This window comes from Euleptes europaea, chromosome 8 (genome assembly GCF_029931775.1).
Source record: "Euleptes europaea isolate rEulEur1 chromosome 8, rEulEur1.hap1, whole genome shotgun sequence".
Taxonomy (NCBI): Eukaryota; Metazoa; Chordata; class Lepidosauria; order Squamata; family Sphaerodactylidae; genus Euleptes; species Euleptes europaea.
The window spans coordinates 75,692,668-75,711,670 of NC_079319.1; the positions used below are offsets into that span (position 1 = coordinate 75,692,668).

At 43.7% G+C, this 19,003-nt stretch overlaps 1 protein-coding gene across 1 annotated transcript in view; it reads right to left on the bottom strand.

The window, feature by feature from the left end:
• TXNDC5 (thioredoxin domain containing 5) overlaps positions 1-18,631 on the bottom strand; it is a 32,742-nt gene extending 14,111 nt beyond the window's left edge. Inside the window, exons 1-5 of the mRNA XM_056854411.1 lie at positions 18,531-18,631; positions 9,041-9,190; positions 6,142-6,247; positions 4,526-4,622; positions 2,966-3,081 (exon numbers count right to left, since the gene is read on the bottom strand). Of these exons, the coding sequence (XP_056710389.1) occupies positions 2,966-3,081; positions 4,526-4,622; positions 6,142-6,247; positions 9,041-9,190; positions 18,531-18,586 (525 nt within the window). The 5' untranslated portion in view covers positions 18,587-18,631. The remainder of the gene's footprint in view (positions 1-2,965; positions 3,082-4,525; positions 4,623-6,141; positions 6,248-9,040; positions 9,191-18,530) is intronic.
• Between the last annotated feature and the right edge of the window lie 372 nt (positions 18,632-19,003).

The window sequence follows — 19,003 nt, forward strand, 5'->3', positions numbered from 1 at the left end:
CAGAAGTGTTCACCAGCATGGTGTAGTGGTTAAGAGTGGCAGACTCTAATCTGGAGAACCGGGTTTGATTCCCCACTCCTCCACATGAGTGGCGGACTCTAATCTGGAGAACCGGGTTTGATTCCCCACTCCTCCACATGAGTGACGGACTTTAATCCGGAGAACCAGGTTTGATTCCCCACTCCTCCACGTGAAGCATGCTGGGTGACCATGGACTAGTCACAGTTCTCTCCGGCCTCTCTCAGCCTCATCTACCTCACAAGGTGTCTGCTGTGGGGAGGGAAGGGGAATGCGACTGTAAGCCACTTTGAGACTTCTTAAGGTAGAGAAAAATGGGGTATAAAAACCTACTTTTCTTCTTCTTCACTTGGAATTTCTGCATATCAAAGGTCAGGTTCCAGTAACTAATCTGAAAACTGCCACTGTTTGATGATAGAAATCTGTATTCAAATAGTTTATGTTAGGAATTCTCAAGTTTTTAATGTTTTTGAGTATATTCTTCTGTTGATTTTTCTATTCTTCAGGCAACACTTGCTAAAAACCAAGTATTCAGTGTTCAGCTTTCATTGCCGACTTTTTTCAAAAATATTGTCTGAAGTATTTCTGCTTGTGCTTTCAATTACTTTAGGACTTTATGGTTTGTTTCCATAATGTATTTGTTTTATTCCAATCAGCTGGTGATACTGTTTTCAATCCAGGCCCTCTCTTACCGACCTAATTTTACATTGCCTTACATGTTCTGTGTTGTTCTTTGTCTCATCCCGTTTTCTAGTTTGCCATTTTATAGTTAACAAATGACCCATTCTGTATTATCTTTGTCTCTGAGCCCTTTTCACTTCTTGCTTTCCGGTTGACACCCTTACCCCTGCTGTTCTGAGCAGAAAAACTGCAGTCGAACAAATGGATGCCCTTTCACACCAGTTTATTTTATTTGTTTTCATTTAAAGTCCACCTTTCTCACTGGGACTCAAGGTAGATTTCAAGTTTGGCAGAACTATTGAATCAGTCAATAAGCCAATTACAAAGTATGCTGAAATCTGAATGATAACAGTATTTGTATCTAACCACAAAGATTCCTAGAATGACAAAGCTATTCAGTCAATCTGCAAGGGGATTACAAAATAGGATAACACTGGAGTCCAACAACAAAGATTCCTAGTATAACAATGTAATAAAGCTGGGCTGGGACTGAAGGACTAGAAGATTAGGACTAAGAAAAAACACAGAAATAAATTTAGACAGGAATAATTATTGAAGCGCAAAGGCTAGGAAAGAAGGTTTGCTACAGAGCTAACCACAAATGCTGCTTCTCCCTCTAAGGCAGGAAGAGAACTGGATATCAGAGGGTGGTCCTAGCACATGTGACAGGAAGCAAAGGTTTTTTGGATCCTGCCTCCCTGAGAATAGGAACGACAAAACCTGCTGATGAAGATGTACTCCGAACTCAGTGGGAGAAAAACACACACACATTATCCCTAATAGAGGTCACCTCTAAAGCAGATCCATTATATCACAGCTGACCGTTCTACTCCTCTACAAGAAATGTCCTGCTGAACAATTCTGTTTTGCACATTTTGCAAAACGGTAGAAGCGTGTAGTTCTTCCTACTAGTCTCAAGCAGACTGTTCCATAAAGTTGGAGCCATCACAGAGGTGGCGTGCAAAAGGGGAAGCTGCCAATTTTGTTTGCAGAAGGCTTTGCTCTGATAAGCAAAGCTATCACAGCAGAACACTGCAAGAGAGGCAGCCCTGCAGGTACGCAGGTCCAATGGCATTACGAGCTTTGTAGGCGATTGTTAGAACCTTGAACTGAGCCTGGGACCTCATTGGCTATCAATGGAGTGTCTGCAGAGTAGGAGTGACATGCAGATTCCACTTACCACCCAACAGTAGCCAGGTCACTGTATTCTGTACAACTGGGGTTTCTGAGTTGTCTTTAAGGACAGATCTATGTAGAGTGCACTATAGTAGTCTAACCTCAAGGAAATCACAGCATGGATCCATGTGGCCATGTCAGCCAAGTCAAGGTAGGGGATCATCTTCCAAGCTAACTCAAGTTGATAGAACATCTTTTTGCAGCTGCATCAGTAATAAAGCTGGATCCAGAATGACCCCGAGGCTCTCAACTGAGGCAGTGAGAGACAACTGAACAATTGTTCTCGGCTACTAGCTATCAGTTCCTGGGAGTTTATGGGCTCAGATATTTCCCACTTTCCAATTTGCCCCAGATGCTTTTCCATATGCAGGACTCCAGATATGTATTTATCTTCACATGTTTTGAATCGGAGGGGGGGGAAGGGGAGGACCAGCTGGGAGAGGACAACATGGAGCAAAAAAGAGCTTCTCCTCTCAAGATGGCATCTTCTCAAAGTTACTTTTGATGCTGGGCCTTCTTTGCAGATGTTTGAATTTAGCATGTAGTTTGTCCCCAGAAAGCATTGCTGATCCTATTTCAGGGGTTTTGCCTAAACTTGAACAGCACAGTGGTTGAATAGCACAGAGGTAGATAGCAATCTATCTCATCAGAAAGGCCACAAAGACATGAGTGCAGCCACCAGAAGGTATGCCAACGATAATATACAAGAAAGATAGAAAGAAATGGGCTCTATTGTCAGTAAAGAATTCTCTTTTTTTCTTCCTTTAAAACAACAGGGTCCAACGAGCACGGCTGACTTCCTACTGACAGCTAGTGAACTTGCTCAAGAAGAATGCCTCCTGGGTAAAAGTCTGCAAAGTGCAATGCTGCAGCTGCCCTGCAACACACAGCTCCACGCAGCAGAGTAATAAATTATTTGAGGGTTTGGTTCTATTAAATCAACAACAAAGCACCAGGCAATTAAAAATATTAACCTACATGGTCATCAGAAAGTACAGATTCAACACATTTAAGTGTGGTTTGTGGAGTTTTTGCAAATAATTTGTCCTCAGAATAACAAAGACCTAGCTACCTGGCCAACCAAACCTACCTTGCCAATCTTGACAGTCTCGGAATTTTCTAGGAACAGAGCCAGCTGTTCCCACGTTGGAGCCAGGGCCTTGCAGTGGCCACACCACGGGGCAAAGAATTTGATAAAGTGGCCACCTTCAAAAGAAAAAAAATGCATAGATAAAACATCTTGATTTTATCTTGATTTCAGTAAGGCTTTTGATTTTATCTTGATTTCAGTAAGGCTTTTGATAAGGTTCCACTTAATATTCTTGTTGACAAATTGGTAAAATGTGGTTTGGATTCTATTACTGTTAGGTGGATCTGTAACTGGTTGACAGATCGTACCCAGACTGCTTGTTAATGGTTCCTCATCCACTTGGAGAGGAGTGACAAGTGGAGTGCCTCAGGGATCTGTCCTGGGCCCTGTGTTGTTCAACATCTTTATAAATGATTTGGATGAAGGAATAGAGGGGATGCTTATTAAATTTGCAGGTGATACTAAATTGGGAAGGGTATCAAATATGGTAGAAGACAGAGCCAGGATACAGGATGATCTTGACAGGCTGGAAAACTGGGCTAAAACTAATAAAATTAATTTCAACTGAGATAAATTTAAAGTTCTGCATTTAGGTAAGAACAATAAAATGCATAATCATAAGATGGGGAGACTTGTCTTGGCAGTAATATGTGCAAAAAGGATCTAGGAGTTTTAGTAGATCATATACTGAACATGAGTCAGCAGTGTAATGCGGTAGCTAAAAAGACAAATGCAACTTGGGGCTGTAGCAAAAGAAGTGTAGTGTTCAGATCACGTGAAGTGATAGCAATGCTTTACTCTGCTCTCGTTAGACCTCACCTAGAATATTGTGTTCACTTTTGGGCACCGCATATTTAAGAAGGATTTACACAAGCTGAAATGTGCCCAGAGGAGGGCAACAAAGTTGGTGAGGGGCCTGGAGACCAAGTCCTATGAGGAAAGGTTGAAGGAGCTGGATATGTTTAGCCTGGAGACGACTGAGAGGTGATATGATAACCATCTTCAAGAACTTGAAGGGCTGTCATATAGAGGATGGTGTGGAGTTGTTTTCTGTTGCCCCAGAAGGTCGGACCAAAACCAATGGGTTGAACATTAGGAAGACCTTTCTGACAGAGCAGTTCCTCAGTGGAACAGGCTTCCTCAGGAGGAGGTGGGCTTTCCTTCTTTGGAGGTGTTTAAGCAGAGGCTAGATGTCTATTTGACAGCAAATATGAAATACCCTCCCCAAACACATTCATTTAGTGCCCACCTCATTATCCTTTAGGCACCCGGTGGCAATTTTCATATTCTCCTAAAGCTCCCGGCAAGAGACATTTACAGAACTGTTTGTGGCTTTTACCTATTATTGATGCTAATGCTTTAAATCTTTTAATAAAAATCTATCAACCATTCCTCCTTAGGCTGAGAGACAGCAACTTTCCAGGACCATACCATAAGTCCATGGAAGAAGTAGTCCTTTAGATCTGTGCCTAACGCACTCGTTGTTTGGGCCACACCAAAGCTCTGTGCATCCTAGAATTACTAGAACTAGTAACAGAATGCACATTATTAAGTAACTACCTTGTGCTATATGTGTTTTGAAATTAGCTGCTGAGAGCTCATACAGGCCATTCTTTGATTCAGGTTCTTTCAGAGGCTCCGATTCAGATTCTTGCTCCTATTTTTAAAAATTACATTAAGAGAATACAAGATTAACATTAATATATAACAAAGAGAATAGTGGGTTATATACAATATATATCACTGAGAGGTTATATTATAACCATCTTCAAGTACTTGAAGGGCTGTCATATAGAGGAGGGTGCTGAGTTGTTTTCTGTTGCCCCAGAAGGTTGGACCAGAACCAACGGGTTGAAATTAAATCAAAAGAGTTTCCGTCTAGACATTAGGAAGAACTTTCTAACAGAGCCGTTCCTCAGCTGAACAGGCTTTCTCGGGAGGTGGTAAGCTCTCCTTCCCTGGAGGTTTTTAAGAAGAGGTTAGATGGCCATCTGTCAGCAATGCTGATTCTATGACCTTAGGCAGATCATGAGAGGGAGGGCGTCTTGGCCATCTTCTGGGCATGGAGTAGGGGTCACTGGGGGTGTGGAGTGGGGGGAGGTAGTTGTGAATTTCCTGCATTGTGCAGGGGGTTGGTCCTGTTGACCCTGGTGGTCCTTTCCAACTCTATGATTCCCTGATTAATAAAAGCTTTGTTAGGTGGCTCTCACAGGTAATTGGGGCCACTGGTTAATTACATGTGCCGGGAACTCAAGCTGCTCTATCCTGCCTCCTACTAGAGGAATCTGCAGGGACTAAAGCCCATTGGAAATGCACTGGTGGGACCCTTTCCCTTCCCCCTTAAACCACAGAGCCACCCTATACAGCAAGCCAGCTGCCTGCGACCTGAGAGTTTGAGAGAGGCTGAGGGGGAAGGAAGGACCCCAAAATGACATCAGCTGACAGCAACAGATGGACGCATCAAGCTGGCTGGGTGGAGAGGTGGGAGTAGGGTATGCTGGTGTTCAAAAACAGGTGGTATAGTGGCCAAGGGGGAGGAGCTTGTCTTCTGGGCAATGCTTGTTAACAGAGCATTCTGGATAATTAAGCGCCAGATAACAAAGCTTTTAGTAGCATAATGAGACTGTAAGTCATAAACTATAACTATAAATATGATGACCATCTTTCACATTTTAGTCTGTTTCTGGTAAACAGACTGGTGGTAGAACTTAATTCAGTTACTCAAATTTACTTTGTGCAAAAATTGCTTTCTCTTCCTATGGAAAAAATGTTATACGTATAGATAGAGCAATACGCTTTCTGACGCTATCATGGCCTGAGACAGCCCAACTTTTTGACAGTGCTGGGAGTAGAAGCAGCAATAGGAATTCTTATAATGGAGTGGGGAAAAGAGAGGTAGATCCAAGAACAGCTGGGGCCCCGAGTCCTCTCAGTGTACCCTATTATCCCAGACATAACATGGGCAGTTTGCATTTGGCCGAATGCAGAAATAAACGATCAACAATGACAAAGGCTTATTGTTGTCCACATTAACCAATTATTTCCCTTCAATGTAAACAGAGTTTTTTTTACATGTGGGTATTTATTGTAAATGTGTTCTACTGTATTAATACTATTTTTTATTATTATAAAGATTTTTCTGTCATCTGTCCTGAAAAAGCACACTGTTAACTTACAACAGATTCCTCTTTTAGATTCTGCAACATCCAGTTTTCCAGTGACTGAAAGTCTCTACCTCCTTGATACTTCAGCGTTTCTCGGTCTGGTCTAAATAATTTTAGGCTGCAAATATTTGAAGACAATGAGACAAATGTGTTCAAGGTCATAAAAGCCCGAAACATTCTGAAAACAATCATAGTTATCGCATTTTTACAGAACTCAAAGAATATTCATCACAATGGTCTTTTAATCCCAGTTTGGGGAGTTCCGTCAATTTCAATAACATAACATTATGCCTTCCAAGTTTTGACCCCTGGTATTGTTCTGTAAACTTGCAAAGGGCTTTGGGGTAAAGACAGATTTAAGATTGTAATTGTGGAAGTGGTGGTTTGAATACATGCTCTACATCATAACAACATGACAACTCATTCTGCTCTCCTGGATTGAGCTCCAAAATAATCTGGTTCTTCACATTTCTATCACGTTAAAGGAAAAGTTGTGTGTGACAGGCATCTACTGGCTAGTGCTTGTGACGGTATCAAAACACTTCCCCCCCCCACCCACACACAGCCCTGGAACAGTTTTTAAACTATTTTTAAAACAGCTCTGGCCCTGGTTGAGGACAGCTGAATGCTCCTTTGACCAGGGACCACCAGTAAGTTGTTACTAGCTGAGCACAACACTCTGCGGGGGGTGTATCGGGAGAGGGGGGTCCCACAGGTACAATGGTCCCAGACCGTTTAGGGCTTTAAAAGTCAAAACCAAAACCCTGAAGCTCATCTGGTGCTCAACTTGGAGCCAGAGCAGGTGGTGGAGCACCGGTTGGATATGCGCTCTGCAATGGCTCCCCATAAGGAGCCTCGCTGAAGTTTCTGGAACAGCCTCAAGGGCAGCCCTGCGTAGTGCAAGTTACAGTAGTCTACAGCAGCATGGATCACTGTGGCTAGATCGGGGCAAGACAGTTAGGACACCGGCTGCCTAGCCTGGCAATAGTGGAAAAATGCCACTCTGGCAACATTTGTGACCTGAGCCTCTATTGAAAGGGAGATATCCAGAATCACACCTGGGATCCAGGCAGTTGGTGCTGGTGTTAATTGCACCCAGTCCAGAAACAGAAGCTGGTATTCCAATTCCGGGTCTCCCTCGTCCAGCCACATGAACTCCATCTTCGATGGACTGAGTTTCAGCTGAGACCGCTTCAGCCATTTCACCCCAGCCTCCAGACACCTGGCCAATATATTAGGGATGGTATCTGGCTGGCCGTCCATCAGCAGATATAGCTGGGTGTCATCCACATATTGGGATGTGTAACTTTAATGTGCTACCTAAAAGCTGATGTATACTCCAAAAAGAGCTCATCCCAGAATACATGAAAAGGGTACACAGAGTTGTACCCAGCGCAAAATTTTTCAATCTTCCCACCTCCCCATCCCCTGCAATCAGTCATTTCCAATCCTAGGAAAGTTTATTTCAGGGTTGAGGGACCCAGCCATGAGGTTCAGAAGACTAGAGGAGGGAGGGAGAAGGGGGCAAAATTGTTTCCTTCTTCCTCTTTCAACAGTGGAGCTCCACTCACGGAAGGGGAAGGGAGGGAGCAATTTTGCTCTCTTTCCCCTCCCCAGTTCCTGACCCACATACTTGTGTGGGTCCCACAACCCCAGGAAAAAATCTTCCTGGAGTCAAAAAATGGCTGCTGGGACGAGGGGGAACACAGGAAGGTCAAAGACTCTCACTGCTTTCAACGGACAGATCGTATGATCCAACCCACAGTCTCTGAATAAAGCCAAACAGTCTGTTTGTACCATGTGATACCTGCCCTTCATAAACTGAGAACCCTGCAGCTGTAAGTCACACAATCTTAAGAATCACAGATTGTTAAGATGATGTATCCCTGTGCTTTTCCCAGAAATGTCTGTTAAGATCACTAAACCAGTTATAGAGAATACAGAAATGCCGTATTTTATATTAAGAACTGCAGGACTCTTAAATGAATAAAATGCCAGGAAACAGTCCAGAGACTGACTGACATACATGGCAAGTTAAGCCCTTGACAGCTGCAGTTTGCCAATGTGTCAGATAATTTACAGTAAATATGAAATTGAACAGCTGTCAGCCTCACACAAGTTCAGTTGGGATGGGCTAAGGTTATATAAACCCCATAACTGGGAGGAAGTCCGCAGAGAGAAGCTGTCTCTACAGAATCATCTAACAGACCGACCCCTGCCAAGAAGTGTAGATGGGAGATTTGGAATAATGCTTTGAACCTGCAGGGTCTCATTAATCACTTTGTTCCTGACTTAGCAATAAAAAATGCACCGAAGGAAGGAAATGCTCTAGAATTGCTGTACCAGATCAGGTGTGGTCTGAATACCACTGCCCAGTGGAGCACTTTAACAGTCTTCTGCTAGCTATAAAACTGTTACATCAGCCTGGTGCAATTACACAGCTGTTCTTATCCTGGTAAATGCAAACAAATGGGCATGTTTATTACAATTCTCACTAAAATCTAGGAGCAGCTATAAGCAAATATCATGCATATTTTATAATGGAATGCTGCTTTTATTCACTCGAGCAAGGTTGATTAAAGCAACATATAATGTTAAGAGGGGGTTGAAAAAACAAACATCATCTCCTTTAATGAGCTGTTGCTAGCATAAAGTCATATTCACAGGAGGAGAAACTGAATTCTCCCAGATATAAACCTGAATCTAGTGCAACAGAACAATATATCAGAACCACTTGGCAACGAAGTGAGCATGCTGAAATTTAGCCTTTGACTACTAAGATGCTACCAAAACAGCCAAATGACGTTACCTTCATCAAGTCATCAGAGGCATACAGAAAATCCCTCCCCCCCCAAAAAAAAGAAAAAAGAAATACATGGAAACAGAAGAAACGTGAAAGTTCTAGACTTACGTTGGGTATCCTCTGACACCAAATTCAGAACACAGTGGAGCATCCTTAGTGCAATCCACTTTCACAACATAGACTTGTGAATTTTCCACACTGTTGTACTTGTCTCCCAGTTCATTCCAAGTTGGCTGCAGACGCTGACAGTGTCCACACCTAGCAGAGAAGAAAAATGACTAATACTTTCGGGATAATAGGTTTTCCATGGTTTTCAGTTTATTCCTATATTACTGAACTACAGAAGAGCTTTGCATCCATGTTATTTTTCACTCTAATACTCACTCATACTGTCTCATCGAAACCTATGAGACTTTTGATTTTATTGTTCAGGCGGTGGTTTTCAAACTGTGTTCTGGGGGAAATCTGATGTTTCTTCGGTGCAATCCTAAAAACATTTTCCTGGGTGTAAGCCCTACTAAACAGACCTGAGCAAGATTCTGAGCAGCCCTGCTTAAGGTGGCATTGATAGAAGCTTGAGTTCTGCAATACAAAGATCAGTAATGGTCCCAGAACATGATCTGAAAGCACATAACAATGTTCCTGAAGTTAAGTAGCTAGTTGGTACCTGTATGGGAATCAGCCTAAGAATCCACATTTACCATCCTAGTTTTATGGAAGAAACTCTCTTCTTTTCTGTTAAAGTTGTGCTGATGTTTATGAATTTCAATGGCTTCTGTTGTTTGTTCTGTTATTTGTTATTTGTTCATAAACATCAGCCCAACTTTAACAGAAAAGAGAGTTTAAGAATGAATAAGGCTTGGCTTCCTGTCCTGAAAACCTCCAGACTAACAAAGACTACAGTCCACAATAGCCATGCGGATTAGCTTTGGATTCCACATGTTAACAGATCACTTCAGGATACAATGGTTCCACATTAACATACCACACCCTCTTTAGCACATTATCTTGATACTTACAGGACAATGATCAGCACATTACCTTTAATACTTTGCAGGACAATGACTCAGCTCAAACCCAACCCCCTTCTGACTATATATTACTCTTCCTACACACTTGACCCTGAGAGACACTGTCCTTCAGTGTTACTCCTCTGAAGATGCCTGCCACAGCTGCTGGCGAAATGTCAGGAAAGAAAATACCAAGACCACGGTCACACAGCCCGGATAGTCTACAAGAACCGATGAACTCTGACCGTGAAAGCCTTCGACAATGTCTTAAGATAAATCTTTGAATCCCAGTCATAACTTTTTCTTTTGAAAAAGATGGCCGTATTTGCATCACCTGAACCTGTGCGAACGTTGTAAAAAAGTAAATCGACAGGTGCAGTTTGAAACCTCATCCACAAAATCAATAGCTATACATCCTTATTATCATAAGTCTTTTGAAAACAAACTTGAAAATTACTACCAGTTTTAAATCATTTTAACTTCTAGTATAACCCAAGGCCCTGACCTGGATGGCCCAGGCTAGCCTGATCTCGTCAGATCTCAAAAGCTAAGCAGGTTCAGCCCTGGTTAGTATTTGGATGGGAGACCACCAAGGAATACCAGGGTTGCTGTGCAGAGGAAGGCACTGGCAAACCACCTGTTAGTCTCTTGCCATGAAAACCCCAAAAGGAGTTGTCATAAGTCGGCTGCAACTTGAAGGCACTTTACACACACACATAACCCAAGATCCTAATTATACTATAATTTAATATAGCAGCATGGGATTCTTGAAAAGTTGCTTTCCCCCCTTATTTTCTCTAGAGAGAAGGAAAGCAGTTGAGATAGTTCGTGCTGTATTCTTGTTTGCTAAATTCTAATGACGTTAATTAAAATGTTCAAATAAATGTTATACACACTTGGAAGTTTCTTTTTCTGTGTGGCCAGAGTTATGGGGTAGATGTTGCTAGCTCTTTCACATTTGTTTATTAATAGTCCCCTAAGCCCAGTTCTTATAGAGACGTTTCTCTATCAAAGCTCCGTTTCTAAACTCTAACAGCCCATTCCTGAGCTGACAGCGTACAGAGATGGCGGGGAAGAGGCGCAGCAGCGCCTCTTCCTAAGCCGTTTCACGTACGCTGCAAAACAAAAAAAAGCTGTCTTGCGGCTTTTTTTGTTTTTGTTTTAACGGGGCCTTTCGCCCCATTGAAAACAGTGAGGCTATGCCTGCTCAAAAGCAGGTGCAAGCGACGCCATTCTCGCCGGCGGCGGCCAGGGCCGAAATGGGATAGGGAGCCCCCAGCCTGCCCCCGAAACGCCCCCCTGTGCCAACACAGTCTCTCCATGCCTTGGCCTGCGCCACAGAGAGGCCTCGCCAGCAGAGGGTCGAGGCTCGGTCCCGCGGCACTCGGCCGCCGGAGGGAATGGCCTCGCCGCCAGCATAAGTGCGTGTAATCGTAAGAGTCAGATTGTTGTTTCAGAAACTGGGAAACTACAACCTTGTTTTTGAAGCACTCAAACTCAGGAAAGAAATCACTTCTATAAGGGAAAACTGTTATAGGTGACTGGGAACAGTTTAGAAGCTAATACAAAACAGTCCACAACATTTTGTCACAGGTCCACACTTGTAATATCTTACTCCTGAACTATTTGTATAGATTTTAACAGGTGTATGGTTCAAAGTTTTCCAGTCCAAGCTTCCTCTACCCATCTCAAAGCACTTTTACCTAGACTGGACATAGTTCTAAATGAACCACACAGTAAGCAAGCTACACATCAAGCATTACCCTGCAGTAATGTTGGCAAGTATCTGCCAGTCTTTTTGATAATATCCATGTCCTCTACTCTATGTACTGAGTGGCCACTTGAAAAAGGGGCACCACAGATTCACAATGTGATGGGGGGAGTCACATTGTGAGTACTTGCAAATTTTAACACCAGCTTGAGGTGACTTGTCAAGAGAAATTTTCAGTGGCACCATCTAGATGACCATACTCCGGCTTCAGGAGGCGTGGGCAAAAGGGCAAGGGAGAATAAATCATGTTGGTTTTTGTTGTGCTTCAAGTGTAATATGCAATTGGAGAACCTGGGCAGGAAATGTGTAAATTCTTATCTTAATAAGCTCCCCAGAAAACACATCATTTGATGCAAAACTAAGAAAAACTTGGAACATCCCTAAATGATTTTACTGGATATGATCCTCCTTGGGGATGGTGGGGCGGGGGGGGGGGGGAGACAGCATGAGAGAGCTAGTGCTGACATTAAACTTTGTAAGGTTTTCCTTTTGGGGGCCAAATGAGTGCCCTGGGACCATCTGATGTTACCACACTATTGAAGCTAAGCAGGTATAGATCTGCCCAGTCCCTTGAATGGGAGACTACTGGTCATGAAACACCAGGATAACAAGAGTCTAAAAAACGTTTTTCCATTTGTATAGTAACATTTGAAGGGGATAGACAGGGGATTGTTCCAAGCATGTATCATGTTTTAGGCTTGTCATTAACAGTTCATCTGGTGGCCACTGGTGATTTGTAATTTCCTCCATGACCAGATGGGAACTCAGAGCTCTGTCTGGCAGCACACTGTCCGGGATCAACTTTTTATCACAACATTTTTAAAATCTATTGGATAAGTTCAGCTTAGTGCTGACTGAACTGGTTTCACTCATGCAATATTTTTAGCACCGGATGCATCTTGTTTTATTTTGAAAAGAGGTCAGCTGTTTATGCCTTTCTTGCACTGATCAAGACCTAGTAAATGAAGTGGTAACTCAGAGCCAAGGTGTCATCTGAGCTCTGTGAAAGTAGTCTCTCTCTGAAAGAAGCTCTTATCTACTTCACAAGTCCAGTTGGCACCTTAGGGACCAATAAAATTGTATTCCAGCATAAGCTTTCATGACAGAGATCACATTATTATTATCTACTTCTGTTTACCTTTTCCTTGCTCTAAAACTGACCTATAGAGAAAGGTCTAAAGTGATCTTTGATCAGCTAGTTGAATTTGTTGCAGAAGCTGCATTAGCCTTAAAACAAGCTGGAAACAGTTTTTACATGGAAGATATCTGAGGGCTATTCGAGACTGCTTAAGAAGAATAAAAAGGACACCTGGCTAATGTTTAAAGAGCTTATATTACTTCTTATGTCTTTGGGTTGAATTCTGGTAGCAAGCTCCAGCCTGACTTCCAGCATTCTCATGGGGAAGGGCGGGGAGAAGAAAGGTGATATGGATGTTTATTACAAATAGCTGAACAGGTTTGAGGGGAATTAATTTTGTTTTGGCTTTTAGTTGGTTAGACTCTATAAAAAAGAACTGTTAATGTAAGGGATATAGTTGTGGCCACAGTTTTTCTATTTGTTAATCTGAAGTTCTGTTAAGGTGGGGGGAAAAAACCCTAAAATACATTTTTCAGTTCCTTTCAGCTTCGTAATCTCAGAATGATGGGTTTTTCAATCTCTGTTTTATAAATTTCTGCAAATAAAAACAACAGAAAAGTGATTTTAAACTAACATATACATATTGATGTTACTGAATATTCCTTTAGGTTAGTCACTTAAGAGTGCATTCCCGAGGGGGGACGAAGTTCCATAGGAGCAGGCGTGGGGGCAAACACATCAGCATCCGGGAGCCTCAGAGCTCTGCTGGCCCCCACCGCCAGCGCAACCACGCCAGCAGGGATTTCCTGGTAGGGAAAGCCTGCACAGGAGTGGGGGGGCCATCCCTGGGGCATCCCAAGGGGCAGAGCTCATGTTAGTCAGCTTCCTAACTCTTTTCACCTCGGGAACACCCCCTTGAGCGGCGGCGTTGCTACGCCACCTTTTTTTGGTGGCGTAGCCCCGTTGCTTTCTATGGGGCATTTCCCCCTTTTTCATTTTAAAATTTTATTTTCCTTGCAACGGCCAGGAAGCTTCTGCGGAGGCGGCGTGGCTGCGCTGCTCCCGGCTGCTGCCTAATTGCCCCCCCCCCTTCAGGAATGGGCTACCCAGAACTTATTTGCAAGGCTGATCTTGTGAATTTTGTAATTACTGAAACCTTTCTTGCGTCCCACTTCCGACACTCCATTACTCTCATGAGCAAGCTGCATGCAAAAGAAGTTTTTTAAAAAGACGTTAGCTAATTAGAGTTATTTTTCCCCTTGCCTGGATAGCCCAGACTAGTCTGATTTCTTCAGATCTCAGAAGCTAAGCAGGGTCGACCCTGGCAAGTATTTGGATGGGAGACCTCCAAGCAATACCAGGGTTGTGCATGGCCATAAGTCAGATGTGACTTGAGGCAAAAAAAAAAAGCAAAAACCTAGGGTTATATAGGCCCCATTTCAAATGTGGCACTGGGGAGCAAACATCGTCTTGTGCTCAGCAAATTAGGCACTACACATTTAGTGTTAGCAGCCCAGGCTAATGTTGCACGGCCATACTAATGTTGTATGTGTTGCAGCCTATAAAGGGCACATGCATAGGTAAATAATTCTACTCCACCAAGTGTCATATTTAAAATGAGCATCTCACGTGTACTCTTGTTTTTGAAACACATATTCAGAACAGAAAACAGTAAGACCATATGTGCAGGCCCAAGTCAAAGTGCAAGGGGAAAGGAGTGAGAGACAAATATCCTGCACCCATCCCTCTCTCTATGCACCTGCCTGCACTCAACTACTAGGATGAAGCCCTCACACATACCATATGTATGCATATAAGCAGAGGGCTATGCATGTGCTAGCTCTTGATTCTCCTCCAGCCAGGCCTCCAGTGAAGGAGAGTTGACCACCTCTCAAGGCAGTCTGTTCCAGTTTTAACAGCCTTGCAGTTAGGAAATTTCACCGATATTCAACAGAAATCTACCCTTCTTGTAATTAGGCCTAACCCATCCATTTCCCCTTAGTCATCTCTTCTCCACGCCCAGCATTTTCAACCCGTCCTCATAGGACTTTGTTTGAACACCTCTCACCATCCTGGAAGCCTTCCTGCCATACATGCATGGGGTAGGTAGATACTACTGCAGTTATTTAACCTTTGTAACTATTTGCACAAGTGGCGTTCTTGAATTATCAGTATAACATCTGAGGGAGGGGGCACAAGAGGAAAACTGTTTGATTCACAGCAGTGACCACTACAATCTTCCACATGTCCCCACTTCACATGAAAATTAAGTCACAGAAGGGGAAAGTGTTCTGAAATATTGTAATGTCAGCATCGGCTGTCAGCCACATAATATTGTGCTTGCAGTCTTCCATGTGGCCTCACTTCCAATGTCAATTTACACACAGAATAAAGCCTGTAAAATTAGCATGAGTTCTCGAGCCACCCCACTCGTCCATCCTTAGGTCACCCTTCCATAAGTTCACTCTTGACCTTGGGAGACAGGGAGGTGGCCACAGCTTCAGCAGCCCCTTTCTGGCTGGCAGAGATGTACAGCACCATCCTAAACAGAGTTACACCCTCCTAAGCCCACTAACTTTAATGGTTTTAGAAGGGTGTTACTCTGTTTAGGGCTGCACTATAAGGTTGCTGAGGACACACATGAACACATGAAGCTGCCTTATACTGAATCAGACCCTTGGTCCATCAAAGTCAGCATTGTCTACTCAGACTGGTAGCGGCTCTCCAGGGTCTCAGGTGGAGGTCTTTTGCACCACCTACTTGCCTAGTCCCTTTAACTGGAGATGCCTGGGACTGAGCCTGGGACCTTCTGTATGCCAAGCAGATGCTTTACCACTGAGCCACAGCCCCTCCCAAAACAGTCAAGGCGAAATAACTGTACCATATATTGACTGCATTCATATGCAGTAGAACTAACATATAAAGCACATGAACACGTGAAGCTGCCTTATACTGAATCAGATTCTTGGTCCATTAGTCAGTATTATCTACTCAGTCCATTAGTCAGTATTATCTACTCAGACTGGCAGCGGCTCTCCAGGGTCTCAGGTGGAGGTCTTTTGCATCATCTACTTGCCTAGACCCTTTAACTGGAGATGCCAGGGACTGAACCTGGGACCCTTCTGCATGCCAAGCAGATGCTCTACCACTGAGGTTCACCATGCCCTCAAGCTGCTCCTGGCCCCGACTGGAGCCGTGGAGGGGAGGAAGGGGCGACACGCATGTACAGATGTGGAGAAAAAACAACAGTGGGTGAAATCCCGCTGTGAGGAGGGAGGGCGGGACGAGTGAATGGAGGCGAAGAAGGGAACTAATGAATCCCGTTGCCAGGAAAAGGAGGGGGGCAACACTAGGGTTGCCATGTCCCTGTTCCCCACCGGTGGGAGGTTTTGGGGTGGAGCCTAAGGAGGGCGGGGTTTGGGGAGGGGAGGGACTTCAACGAAAATTTAAGCCTCATGTGGCGAGGCGGGGTTGAAGGTCCCTCTTTGCCACTGGTGGGTTTTTTGGGGGGCGGAGCCTGAGGAAGGTGGGGTTTGGGGAGGGACTTCAATGCCATACACAATACTCCAGGCCTGACCAATGCAATATACAATATCATCATATCAAAAAATGGCCTAAATGACCTGAAATGATGCTATTGAGTATGAAACTGGATACTATTTTTACTCATAGAACTTTTTTGATTTATGCCACCACGGCTGCTCGATTGATATATGCAGCTAAATGGAAGACAGTTGAGATACCAGATAAAAAAGACTGCAGTTGATGTTAAATATCAAGTTCACATTTGACCCAAAATTCTATTTACTCAGTATAACGCCACAAAACTTGCCTTTAAAGTATCACGATGTTTTTAAGTATGCTACAACTGCAGCCAGAACGGTTTTGGCAAGAACTTGGAAACAAAATCATATCCCCGAAATAGAAAACTGGAAAGAAAAACTGTTGGAATATGCCAGCATGGCTAAGATGACTCACGAGATAAACCCAAAACCCAGCGAATCTAAAGAGCAATTTGACGACAAGTGGGCGTTATTTTATATTTATATGACTTGCAACTAACTAGTTGAAATATGCTGGCATTGTATTATATAATTCTGTTTTTAAATAATTGCTAAGTTAATAATAAATTATTATATTATAGAATAGTAATATAAATAGAATAACACAATGATATACTGTATCAATTTCCTTTCTTTATTACTATTACTATTTTTTGGCATAGAAAACGTTCTACAATATACAATTTACAATATATCACTGAGCTTACTTTTTTATATCTATATAATATCTATATTTACTGTTTTTATATTTACAATGCTTACCCCTCCCCCTTTTTTTCCCCCTGTACCCCTTCAATTATATAAATTAAAAAAAAAAAAGACTGGATAAAAAAGATGCTGGAATTGACGGAGATGGCGAAACTTATAGCTTTGATAAATCAGAATGATAATGAACAATTTTTGGGGGAATGGGAGGCTTGGAGAATGTACTGTGAAAAATACTTTTTAATGGGACCATTTAAAGGATACTCATTGATCTAATCCCTTACTTATATTTTGTGTTAATTTTTATATTAGGTATTGATTTCATAATGTTGGATATGATAAGAATAGACAAATTTAAATAATATTGGGATTAGTACCGTTAGCAAAAGATTATACAATTTAATTTTTGACGGAAGAGGGAGCGGGGGAAGTCATTTGATTGTTAAACTAGAATAACATATGTTTTTTTCTTTATTATTATTATTATTATATTGTTTTTATGGATATATTAAATGAAGAAAAATAAAAATTATTTTTAAAAAATGGTCTAAATGACAACGTTTTGTTCTCTAAAAGGAAAAACCGATTGACTTTGAGGAAAACATTCCTCGGCTGCACATTGATTTGGAATCTGGAGTTTGGGAACTAAAACTGGCCTGAGGAGTTGAAGACATAAGTGTTTTTGGAAAGGGGGTGGTGGCAATTTCCTTTGGAAAGGGGGGTGGCGGGGTTTGGGGAGGGGACTTCAAAGCCATAGAGTCCAATGGCCGAAGAGGCCATTTTTCTCCAGGCGAACTGATCTCTTATCGGCTGGAGATGTCATAGCAGGAGAAATGGCAAAATTAACTGCATTAATACATCAAAAAGAAAATACTGAATTTTTGGGAGAATGGGAGGCATGGACAACAAATTGTGTAACTGAATTTAAATTGGGAAATATTAAGGGATATGAATTGATCTAATTCAAATTGTTTGAAGTAATTAAATTATCAAAGTTAAAAAATGTGCATTAAGATATTGACAGATATGGTTTATTATAATGGACTGAGGAGGGGAGAGGGTAAGTTAACGATGCATACTTGCTTAGAGGTAAGATAGAAATCGTTTATATTATGTATTATGTGAATTGAAAGATGCTTAAGATTGTAAACCGATTTGAAAATAATTTTTTTTAATTTTTTTTTAAAGAGATGTCATAGCAGGAGATCTCCAGCTAGCAGCTGGAGGTTGGCAACCCTAGGCAACACGCGGGTCTGGGATCCTCACGGGAAAGTGACAGAGGGGTGTATGTGTGTGTGGGGGGAAAGAGCCCCCCCCCGCGCCTCCCAGGCGCTTCTCCGCCGCCCTCCCCCCCCCGCCCAACCGCCCTCGCCAACCGCCCTCAACGGCTCTCCCTCCGGCCGCCACGTCAGCCGCGGAGAGCTTGGCGCGCCCTTCCCGCCGCGGCCGGGCCGCCGCCTCCGCCGCTCACCACGGGGCGAAGAACATGACGAAGTGCGGGGCGTCCGGCACGGCGTGCCTCAGCATGTCGGCGTCGTAGAGGTGGCGCGCGTGGGGGTCCGCCTCCGCCTCCGCCTCGCCCCCCGCCCCCCCGGCGCGGCCGTCCTTGGCGTCGCCGGCCCGCGCGGCCGCTCCGCGCCAGAGCAGGCAGCAGGCGAGCAGCAGGGCCGCGGCGGCAGGGGAGGCAGCCATGGCGGCGGAGGGAGGAGAGAGAGAGGGAGAGAGAGAGGGAGGGAGGGAGGAGTGAGGGAAGCCGGGCCCCGGCCGGCAGGCCGGCGAGCAGGCGGGCGTCTCGAGGCAGGCCTCCCGCCCCTCCTGCCGGGGCCCAGGCGGCGTCTCTCCACCCCCCGGCCCGCCCGCCTCGGCGAGTCAAAGGGCGACGGGGAGGGGCCGGGAGGAGGAGGAGGATGGCGGAGGCGACGCCGAGGAGCGGCTCTTCTTGCC